Raw genomic sequence first — 12,060 nt, 5'->3', positions numbered from 1 at the left:
ATCTGAAAAAGGATAGCAAGATTGGTGGCACAACTTGAAGGATGTAACCAATGTCACTGAATTGTACATGTGGAAATTGTTAGATTGGTATGTGTTCTGCTATGTATATTTTCAATACAATAATAAATAAAGTTTAAATGAAAAAAGAAAAGAAAACAAAACCTTATGGAGCACAGTTGTGCTCTGACACACATGGAGTTGCCATGAGCTGGGGTCAGCTGGTACTGGAATAAGAAACATGACGCCTCACCCACCCACCCATCCTCATGGGGTACATGGGCACGAGCAGGGGTGAGACAGATGCCCACCTGTCATAGATCTCGGATCCCTCCTCGAGGCCTGGCAGTAGGCCGATGATGAAGGCCTGGAGGCTGGGCAGGAGCAGCTTCTGCAGCGGGAGAAAGTACTTCTCGTAGAGGCCGAGGAGCACCGGCCTCACTGACATCGCCGCGTTTGCCAGGAGAGGAAACAGTCCACAACTTGGAGAGAGAGGGAAGAACACACTGTTATGGACTGAACTGTATCCCCAGACAGATGTGCTGGAGTCCTAACCCCTGTGCCTGTGAATGTGACCTTGTTTGGGGACATGGGGTCCTTCTTTGACGATGCTACCAGTTAATTTAAATGAGCTCATACCCGAGTAGGGTGGGTCCTAATCCTAATTCCTGGGGAGTGGTGTTTTATAAAGGGAGAACAGACATGGAGACAGAGTCACACACAGCGGAGACACACAAGATGTGTCTACAAGCAGCAAAGGACACTAAGGACTGCTGGCAGTCACTAGAAGCTGGGAGGGAGCATGGAGCAGCCCCTCTCTTAGAGGCCTCAGGGGGAATCGACACGGCCCATACCCTGAATTGGACTGCTAGCCTCCAGAGCCATGAGGCTACAGAGTTCTGTTCATTAAAGTCAGTCACTTTGTAGTATTTGGTTATAGCAGCACTCGGAAACTAAGACCTACACTGAATCAGAAGTTCCAAATGACAAGCCAGCTAAAGGAGTTCTAAAAAGCAAATGGACAGCCATTTAAAATGGTGACATAAAATGATGCATGACATAAGATGGTCACAACACACTGTTAGGTAAAGAGCAGGTAACTAAACAGTATGTGTGTTAAGCTCCTACTTACAATATATTTAAAGAAAAGCCTGGAAGGATATGTTCCAGGTGAACCTTGGTTATCTCCTGGTATTGGCTTTATGGTTATTTTTGCCCTTTCCTCCACCTTTTGCTTGTTTGCCATTTTCTAATCTTGTGAAATGGAATACGGATATATTACTTAAGCAATAAAAAGCAACAAGGCAGAGAAGCAATCATACCTGTACAGAAACAAATCCTTGGCCAGCCATTTGGTTCCAACAATTTTGAAGATAATCTCATAGGTTTCTAGGGCTTTTAAGTGCACACCACTGGGCAAAGCTGGGTGCAAGCACTGAGCTAATCGTTTGCTGATAATGAGCCGTCTTGGCAACAATGAATACTTCAGGTTACTCTGAAGAGCCTGTGAGACAAAAGGAAACAACACATGAGAAAGAAGACAGCAGCTTAAAGCTGGATGTAACTCTGATGAGGCCAGAAAGACCACAGACAGGCCCCAGGTGTGGGTTAAATAAATATTAATTTTTTAATAGGACAGGAAGACATAGGACCTCAAAGAAGGACCCCATGTCCCCAAACAAGGTCACATTCACAGGGGGTCATGGGGAGGGCCCCAGGACATGCACCATTACCCCCAGCACCCAGGGAGGCCTCCGGCCAGCCACACTGGTATGAAGCCAACACCAAAACAGAGAGCAAGGGAGACATTATCTTCCTTTGAAGCAACTCCGTCACCATGAGGCAGGCTTCTTGGAGGCACAATGGACCTGTGCCTGGGTGAAGGCACCTCTACCTCTGGTAGCCACCAATACACCGGCTGTACCAGGGACAAGTGACCACCTGTCCCTAAAGAAGACCCTGCTTGGGGCCCCTACAGCCCTGGACTCTTACCCAGGGACAGAAAGAGAAATGGCTGTCCCACCCTCTTTCAGCTCAGCTTCACAGCCAGGTGCCCCGAGGGGGGCTCGTCCCAAAGGAGATGGGCTCGGAGACACTGGCAGTGGCTTTTGGCTACTGTACCCGTGGTGGTCATGCTGGGGGCCATGCACCACAGCCCTGCGGGGACAGAGTAACAGCTCTCTCCAGACAGGTTTCCTTCAGCAGGCCACATGGCTTGTCTGAGAGAAAGCATCGCCATGTTTGCTGTACCAAGAAAGATGTTCAGGAGTTTGAGCAGGCCGGAGCAGTTCTGTGCGGCCTCACGGGAGGGCACCATGGGCTAGGCAGCTCCTAATGGCCTAAGCATATAATACAAAGTGTCTGTTGTGACTGTGGAACCAACCACAGAGCTAGCTCGTTAATGTGCACAAATATTTACTGAAAGCCCACACAGTGAAGTCCATACTTCTTTTTTTTCTTTTTTTATAATTTTTATTGTGCTTTAAGTGAAAGTTTACAAATCAAGTCAGTCTCTCACATATAAACTTATATACATCTTGCTACATACTCCCAATTACTCTCCCCCTAATGAGATATGAGATAGTCCGCTCTCTCCTTCCACTCTCTCTTTTCGTGTCCATTTCGCCACCTTCTAACCCCTTCCACCCTCTCATCCCCCCTCCAGGCAGGAGATGCCAACCTAGTCTCAAGTGTCCACCTGATCCAAGAAGCTCACTCCTCAACAGCATCCCTCTCCAACCCGCTGTCCAGTCCAATCCATGTCTGAAGAGTTGGCTTTGGGAATGGTTCCTGTCCTGGGCCAACAGAAGATCTGGGGGCCATGACCACCCGGGTCCTTCTAGTCTCAGTCAGACCATTAAGTCTGGTCTTATGAGAATTTGGCATCTGCATCCCACTGCTCTCCTTCTCCCTCAGGGGTTCTCTGTTGTGTTCCCTGTCAGGGCAGTCATCGGTTGTAGCCGGGCACCATCTAGTTCTTCTGGTCTCAGGATGATGTAGTCTCTGGTTCATGTGGCCCTTTCTGTCTCTTGGGTTCATGATCACCTTGTGTCTTTGGTGTTCTTCATTCTCCTTTGATCCAGGTGGGTTGAGACCAATTGATGCATCTGAGAGGCTGCTTGCTAGCATTTAAGATCCCAGATGCCACTCTTCAAAGTGGGATGCAGAATGTTTTCTTAATAGATTTTATTATGACAATTGACTTAGATGTCCCCTGAAATCATGGTCCCCAAACCCCTGCCCCTGGTACACTGGCCTTCGAAGCATTCAGTTTATTCAGGAAACTTCTTTGCTTTTGGTTTAGTCCATGTGAGCTGACCTCCCCTGTATTGTGTGCTATCTTTCCCTTCACCTAAAGTAGTTCTTATCTACCAACTAATTAGTCAATACCCCTCTCCCACCCTCCCACCCTCCCATCCTCCCCCTCTCGTAACCACAAAAGAATGTTTTCTTCTCAGTTTTAACTATTTCTCAAGTTCTTATAATAGTGGTCTTATACAATATTTGTTCTTTTGCAACCGACTAATTTCACTCAGCATAATGCCTTCCAGGTTCCACCATGTTATGAAATGTTTCACAGATTCGTCACTGTTCTTTATCAATGCATAGTATTCCATTGTGTAAATATACCATAATTTATTTATCCATTCATCTGTTGATGGGCACCTTGTTTGCTTCCATCTTTTTGCTATTGTAAATAGTGCTGCAATAAACATGGGTGTGCATATATCTGTTCGTGTAAAGGCTCTTATTTCTCTAGGATATATTCTGAGGAATGGGCTTGCTAGATCGTATGGTAGTTCTATTTCTAGCTTTTTAAGGAAGTGCCGAATAGATTTCCAAAGTGGTTGTACCATTTTACATTCCCACCAGCAGTGTATAAGTGTGAAGTCCACACTTCTTAAACCGCCATTCAAAGGCCTCTACCATCTGACTCCAGTCAGCTTAGCCACCTCATCTATGTTTGCAGCCTGCCCCACTCTGTCCTTCGCCCCGACATCCTTTCCATCCCCCTTGCTGACTTCTCCATACACGGGGTTCAGTGCAGGGTCCCTCCTCCACCGGGTTCCATGAGCACATCCCTATCAAGCACGTACAACACCATCCTAACGATTATCTGCTTAGGGGTCTGACTTAGATGGGAGGCACTCTGAGGGCCAAAAAAGAAAAAAAAAAATCACAGACAAAACCCAGCTGCTGTCCAGTTGACTCCAATTCATAGTGACCCCATGTGTATCGGAGTAGAACTGTGCTCCACCGGGTTTTCGAAGGCCGAATTTTCAAAGGTAGATTGCCAGGGCTTTCTTCCAAGGCACTCTAGTGGACTAGAAATTCCAATCCTTAGGTGAACACTTTTGCACCACGCAGAGGCTCCAACTTAAGGGCAGGGTCAGCCCAATTCATCTTTGTTACTTTGAGCACTCTGCACAGAGCCTAAAATAAAACAGGCAGACTGGGGGGGGTCTATCACAAGGCATTTGAAATGTCAGCTGCACTCCCTTCAGGTGTAAGAACGCCACCTTCTCACCATGCGTAGCAAAGGAGAGTGAAGAAAACCAAAGACTCAAGGGAGTAATTAGTCCAAAAGGCTAATCCACCACATGAACCACGGCCTACCTAACCTGAGACCAGGAGAGCTAGATGGTGCCTGGCTACCACTACCAACCGCTCTCACTAGACTCACAACACAGAGTCCCAGACAAAGTGGGAAAAAGCTGTGGAACAAAAAATCAAATTCACAGAAAAGACCAGACTTACTGGTCAGACAGAAACTGGAGGAGCCCCTGAGACTATGGCCCTAAGACACCCTTCTGACCTGGACCTGAGGCCATTCCTGGAGATCACCTTTCAGCTAAACCATAGACAGGCCCATAAAATAAACAATAACTCCCAAGAGAAGCAGGCTCCTTAGAACAATCCATTATGTGAAATCAAAAGGGCAACATCTGCCCAAAACAAAGATGAGACGGCAGGAAGGGATAGAAAATCAGGACGAAAGGAAATGGGGAGCCTAGGACGGAAATGGGGAGACCGCCAATACACTGTGAGGAATGAAACCAATGTCACGGAACACTTTCTATACAATTACCGAGTGGGAAACTAATTTGCTCTGTAAACTTACATGTAATGCACAGTAAATTTTTTTTTAAAAAAAGACGACTCAAGTGAGCGTAAAACTTTTTTTTTACATTATAAACTTTATAGAACTGCCTTGTTTTAAAAACTATGTACATGCACCACTTTATAAAAATTAAAATTAAATGTAAAAATGATGCGGTGGCATTCCCACAGGAAAAAAAAAAGAATGCTGCCCCTTAGGGCCATGACAACTTTATTTTTACAAACAAAGAAAATGATGACACCTCTAAAACACTGAGTTTGTAGTTAACTGCAATCAAAAGAAGGAAAATATTTTTTCATGAAAGCCTATAGTGTAAATAAGCCCTCAAATTCAATAAAACTGTATCTTTAAAGGAATGCCTGTGAGATCCAAATGGTTAACTCATTCGGCTGCTAACCAAAAGACTGGCAGTTCAAGCCTGCCCAGAGGTGTGTCGGAAGAAAGTTCTGGCAATTTACTTTTAAAAAATCAGCCACTGAAAACCCTGTGGAGCACAGTTCTACTCAGACACACACGAGGTCACAGTGAGTCAGAGTCTACTTGATAAGCAACTGGTTGGTTAATTATAGACTTCCTGGAAGGCTGTATAAGAAGCCTAAAAATGGTAGCTTCTCAGGAGGGGAACTAAGACCCCGGGGAAAAGGTCAAGAAGGTGACATTTTTCACTGAACAGCTGTTATATCTGTGAATTCTGTTCCCATGTATTACTCCCCAAAATTTAATTATAGCACACAGAAATGGTTCTATGCAATTGGTTGCCAGACTCTGTGTAAGATTGCTGAGGTCATTGATTATTCACCATTGGATATTCAGTCAACTCAGTATTCGCTGACAGGCACATGACCATACGGCGGGCATAAATACTCAACAGTTCCTGCCTTACCGTCTGGTGGGGAATAAACACCAGAATATAAGCAGTTACATGGGATTGTTTTCTACATTATACAGTGTCTTCTTGATGAAGACCTGGAGGGGTCGTCTCCTTCTACCAGGAAAGGCTGAGCTTTTGGAACCCGTTCACCTTTATCTTCATGAGGCTTAATCACTGCAGCTCATCTCAATGGCCACGGGAAAATTCACAGCAACACGTTGCTTAGTTCTACCATCTCTATGCACCAGCCTATGGGATGAGGCCTGAGCCATATCAAGTGTTATGGATTGAACTGTGTCCCCCAAAAATGTGTTGGAATCCTAACCCCATACCTGTGTATGTATAAAAAGAGCAGATTAGGCACAGAGGCACCCCAAAACAGGGAAGACATACCATGTAAGGATCTCCAAGGACCCAAGGGCCCGGGGACTACCTAACCCGGTTACCGTGGAGTCCTCTCTGACTCATGGAGACCCATGCGTGTCAAGAGTAGAACTGCACTCAATGGCTGATTTTCAGAAGTAGATCACCAGGCCTTTCCTCTGAGGTGCCTCTGGGCGGATTCCAATTTCCAACCTTTGGGTTACCTACAAGGAAGAAGCAGGTATCGCCGAGACCCTGACTAGGACTTCTCACCTCCAGAACTGTGAGCAAATACATTTTTGTTCTTTAAAGCCACCCGCTTGTGGTATCTGTGTTACAGCAATACTAGGTAACTAAGACACCGAGTATTCTAGAATAACACTGGTGGAGTGAATGGAGAAGTGGAAGGAGCACACACTCCCTCAGGAGGACACACAGCTGCCACTTGGTGCTTTCACACCTTGAGCGGCAGATACGCAGCACAAACAAAGTGTGCAGGTTCAGAGGCTGTGAGCAAAGCTAATCAAACCCATAGCTCAGGAACTGTCCCCAGGACTTGCTAGACCATCTCTTGGAGCTGCTAAGGTATTCAACCACTGAGCAGCACCTTCATCACTGAACAATGAGCAGCACCTGTGTCACAGTGTGTGTTAACACACCTGGCACAAAGCCTGGCACTTACCACATGCTTCAAAACTGAGGAGGTTAAAAGTGTCAGGATGATGCACATGAGCTTAGGGTTAGTGCTGCTATAACAGAAATACCACAGGTGGACGGGGTTAACGAACAGAAATTTGTTCTCTCACAGTCTAGGAGGCTAGAAGTCCAAATTCGGGGCAGCAGCTCCAGGCGAAGACTTTCTCTCTCTGTTGATTCTGGCGGAAGGTCCTTGTCATCAATCATCCCCTGGTCTAGGAGTTTCTCAGCCCAGGGACTCTGAGTCCAAAGGACATGCTCTGTTCCTGCACTTCTTACTTGACAGTATGAGGTCTCCCCATCTGTCTGCTCATTTCTTCCTTTTATATCTCAAAAGAGAATGACTCAAGGTACAACCTAATCTTGTAGATTGAGTCCTGCTTCGTTAACACAGCTGCCTCTAATCCTGCCTCATTAACATCATAGAGATAGGATTTACAACACACAGGAAAATCAGATGACAAAATGGTGGACAATCACACAATACTGGGAATCATGGCCTAGACAAGTTGACACATATTTTTGGGTGGCACAATTCAATCCATGACAGGTGGTAACAACCATAAGCTCTCTAGGGACCCCTGCACAGAGACCCTGCCTAGACTCAACAGAAGACTCTCCTGACCCTGAACAATGGGACATATTTTAACAATTCCCAGAGAGGCATATGGACTCAATCCATCCTCTCCCCCGTGTGAGTTTTCAATCCTTAATTAGCAGAATAGATACCCTGGGTGGTGCAAACATTAATGTGTTTGGCACTAAATGAAAGGTTGCAGGTTCGAGTATGCCCAGGGGCACTTCAGAAGAAAGGCCTGGTGAAAAACCAGCCACTGAAAACCCTATGGAGCACAGTTCTATTCTGACACACATAGGGTACCAAGTGTTGGAATTGACTCGACAGCGGCTGGTTGGTTAAATTAGCAAACTAACCACCTCGAACTATCTCCCGCCTCCTAGTTCTTTGAAAACTCCTGATTTCCCTTTCAGTGTGCGCATGTGGGTTTCCTGCCCAGTAAGTTGGTAAACTCTGTTTTATAAAGTTCTGGTGGTTCTTCTTTTGTTTTGTTACCGTCTCCTTCAGCCTTCACCCAACAAACAAACTTCACCCATCAGACAAACTAGGAACAAACTAAACTTGGCTGAAAATCTCCAAGAGGAAGTTCTGATGCCAAGAAGGAAGCCCCTAGCTGACAAGGCCAACCGTCAAACTGCCTTCCTGATTCAAATGCTTGAGTATGAGCCAAAAACTCCTGCTCTGCTCTCCAGTGAGCTTTTCTTCTTAGAGCTAAATGGGCTCCAAGTCAAGCACTCCTCTCTCTTTTCCCAAAACTCTTCCCTCATTCTCACCCCTCTCCCAGCTGTAAAAGAGCTTCCAAGACTGGAATCACTGTATCAACTAGGGAGTGCCACCCTTATCTGCATGTGTCTTCTCCACCGACAGCCCCTCTGGGTGATGTGCTTTGACAGGTGTGGAAGGGGGCAGTCTGAGTGCAGTCTGCCACCTTTCCCGGTGACCCACGAATGAACCTTGGGCATAGGACCAGGTATGTTGGCCTGATTTCTTGGATGGGATATGACTGTGAGCTGACTCCCTTTCTTAGGTGTCATGACCCAAAACACACCCATGGTAGACAGTAGTCTGTTAGCACATCCCTCCCCTTCCACCCTGAGCACATGTCAACACTCTAAAGAACTGCAGGGCAAGGTGTGTGCATTATACAGTCCCGGCCACCCCAGAGAGGGAATGGGGTCTTTCTCCTGCAGCACAAGAGGGGTGTGTGCCACCATTTCCTTGCGTTAGCTGTGGAGCAAGACCCGCTGGCCAAGAGGGACTGATGGCCAATATCAAATGTGACCTTGCTGTCTCTTCTCTTTGTGAGTAGAGTGTTGTTCTACCCAGTGCCTGTAGGAGTCATATCTTTCTTGGTGACCCCAGCACCTGCAAACTATGGAGTGTTTTACTAATCTCCATGCGATGGGACTCTTTCCCTGGAGGTGGTTAAAAGCGTCATTACGCAACAGCAAGACACTTCTCCAGTGAGACAGGCTCAGTGAACATTTCCAGGGCAGGTTCCTTGTCTGGCTAGCTAGAAAGCTTAAGATACACAGTTTAAACTCTGAATTACACCATACATACTTAAAAAAAAAAGAAGAGAAAAGTCCTTCTACAACTATAGAATAAATATCACAGAGAAAGAGATGAAGTGGGGAGCAAAAAAATGGCCATGTTTCTTAAAACCGCCTTTTAAAATTGCTAAACAGAAAGAAAAAACTATGATTAAACAGGAAATTAAACATCCTTATTTATTTCACTCGGGAACTAAAATATTTTAAAAGCATTCCTTGAGGTATAATTAAGATTTAATTATAGTCTTTTTAACATCATTGCATTCGTAGGCCTGCAGGTTGACATTAAAACAAAATAATAAAGTATAAAATATGTTTTTATTAAAAAAAAAAAGTTTGAACCATATCCAAGCTTCCTTAATAGAGACCAAGAAGTTTCTCCCTTTGTTACTTTTACACCCAAGGAAACATCTATGTTTTTCTTTGACATTACACAATCTGACAGTATGATATTGGCCAGGACTCTCAGCCTGATTTAGAATGTTTCTAAGTTGGAAACACAATAAAATAAATAAATAAAAGGCTCAGCCAAAGGTAATCTAAAAACACGGAACTCTTACGCTCAATAAAAGTTCCTCGGATGTTTAGCTTAACTAGTAAAAAACCGTCTGCCTTGAGTATTATGCTCTTTTAAGAACTATCTACATGGGACCAAATGACAATGGCAACTTGAAAGATTAGATTGGAATCTTAGGGGGCAGTGAAGTTGTGTTAATGGTGAGGAACAGCTCAGGGAAGGAGGGTGAAAATGGTTACACAGCCCAAAGAATGTAATCAATGTCACTGATTTGTACATGAAGAAACTGTTGAACTGGTGTGTGTTTTGCTGTGTATATTCTCAACAACAAGAACAAAATAAAAGTATATTTTAAAAAAAAAAGTCTCTAAATGGTACAAATTGTTGGTACTTGGCTACTAACTGAAAAGATGGCAGTTCAAATCCACACAACAGCACAGTGGAAGAAAGACCTGACAATCTACTTAAAAAAAAAAAAATTAGCCATTGAAAATCCTATGGAGCACAGTTCTACTCTGACACACATGGGGTCACCGTAAGTTGGAAGGGACTCTGTGGCAATGGGTTTTATGTTCAATAAAGAAATGAATGCTTTATTTAGCCTGTAGACATTTTTCTTAAATCTGTTTCCTTTAAAAAAGTTTCTAGACGAGGTAGCCCACGGGCGCTCTCACACAGAGTAATAGCACCGACTCCAGAATGCCAGACGCTTGTCTATAAAAAACCTAAGCAAGCCAACTTCAAAGTGCCTCATCAAGCCAATGAGGAGCTGCACTTATTCGAGTAAAATACTGACAGGTCTTCCTTCTGGAAGCCTCGCCATCTTTATAAAGCTGTTCGCTTCATGACAAAAAAAAATGGAGCTGTAAAATGGCACAGTGAGTAAGACTGCCCAGGTGGCACAAGTGTGAACTCCCATTAAACTACTTGCCCTGCAGACAGGATAAACATACAACGCACACTACGCAACAGCAAACTGGCACTAAAATAGGCCAAGCAGCAGCAGAGGACAGCGTCACTCCTCACCTGAAAGGTAAGTGGCTGGTCACCATGTGAGCTTGTGAAAGTGCGGGGGAGGGAGGTGAGGAATGGCAAGAGGGGAACCTGGAATAACAGACACGTTATCAAGGTTTTTGGAAGTCATGTCAGAGGGCTGGAGTTTCAGAGGTAGCCCATGATGGCAGCTTTTGTTTAATCAATGTCACCACTGTTAGAACTTTGTAAACAAAGGAGCTTCCTTCTTGAAAAGGTCACCAACTGAAATATCTCTGTATCGCACTCAGATCAATCAGATGGCCCTAACACTCACCCACAGGGCAAAACACCAAATTAATCAACTCTCGACCTGGGTTACAACATCCATCTACCATGCTTTCAGCTCTCAGTAAAGCTACCGGCAAACAACAGGAGGCCCTGCCTAAAGCAACCTTCCATATTCGTTAAAGAGACACATTAGAAAAAACAGCACATGGCAAGGAGTGAAGATGCAGTGAGGTGTGGTTTTAGGTAAACTATCTTATTTCTTTGGATCAGCTTTACGCTCTTCAGTTTTTGTAGCTAATTATTAACTTCTGAGCAAATACCACATGCTTGGTGTCTGAGTTTCCCAGGGCTGCCGAAACAAATACCACCAACTAGGTGGCTTAAGACTTCAGACACTAATTCTTTAATAGCTCTGGGGGCTATAAGTTAAAATGCAGGTGTCAGCAGGGCCATGTTCACTCTGAAGGCTTGGAGGGAGAAATCCTTCCTTGTCTCCTCCAGCTGCTGGTGGTCCCAGTCATTCCTTGGCTTGTGGATGCACTAATCCAATCTCTGCTTCTGTGTTCACAAGGCCGTCTTCCCTCTCTGTCTCTTCTCCTCTCTTATAAGGACACCATTCGGATAGGATTAGGACCCTACTCTGGTGTGACCTCATGTTAACTTTACTGATAACATCTTCAAAGATGCTATTTCCAAACTAGGTCTTGCTCAGAGGTAGCCAGGGTTAGGACTTCAATGTATCTTTTTGTGGGAAACAATTTTATCCGCAATACTTGGGTAGAAACACAACTAAAGGTTGAGTATAAATACTACTATACTTTTTTTTTGTGGTGAAAATATACACAACAAAACATTTGCCAATTCAGCAATTTCTATATGTATAATTCAGTGACACTGATTACATTCTTTCATGCTATGCAACCATTCTCACCACCTTTTTCCAATTTATTCCATCACCATTAACATAAACTCAGGGCCACCTACACAAAAACTATTCTAAATTTCTAAATAGAGTGTCAGAAAGGGGAAGGCAGCAAGCTACTGTAGGCCAGGCCTCCAAGGCAGGCGTAGTGGGGTGCCCGGCCCGCAGCAGGTGCTCAC

General features: G+C 44.8%; 1 protein-coding gene across 3 annotated transcripts in view; it reads right to left on the bottom strand.

The window, feature by feature from the left end:
* DOP1B (DOP1 leucine zipper like protein B) overlaps positions 1-12,060 on the bottom strand; it is a 155,950-nt gene that overhangs the window by 105,046 nt on the left and 38,844 nt on the right. For 2 of the 3 annotated variants that reach the window (XM_064279441.1, XM_064279440.1), the window contains exons 3-4: positions 1,320-1,501; positions 309-479 (exon numbers count right to left, since the gene is read on the bottom strand). In XM_064279441.1, the coding sequence (XP_064135511.1) occupies positions 309-479; positions 1,320-1,501 (353 nt within the window). Of the gene's footprint in view, positions 1-308; positions 480-1,319; positions 1,502-12,060 lie in introns of those variants that run through there. The other variant, XM_023559085.2, reaches the window with a different exon arrangement.

The sequence above is a fragment of the Loxodonta africana genome, chromosome 2 (genome assembly GCF_030014295.1).
Source record: "Loxodonta africana isolate mLoxAfr1 chromosome 2, mLoxAfr1.hap2, whole genome shotgun sequence".
NCBI lineage: Eukaryota > Metazoa > Chordata > Mammalia > Proboscidea > Elephantidae > Loxodonta > Loxodonta africana.
The sequence above is the reverse complement of the archived record's forward strand: the minus strand, read 5'-3'. Positions and strand labels throughout refer to the sequence as shown.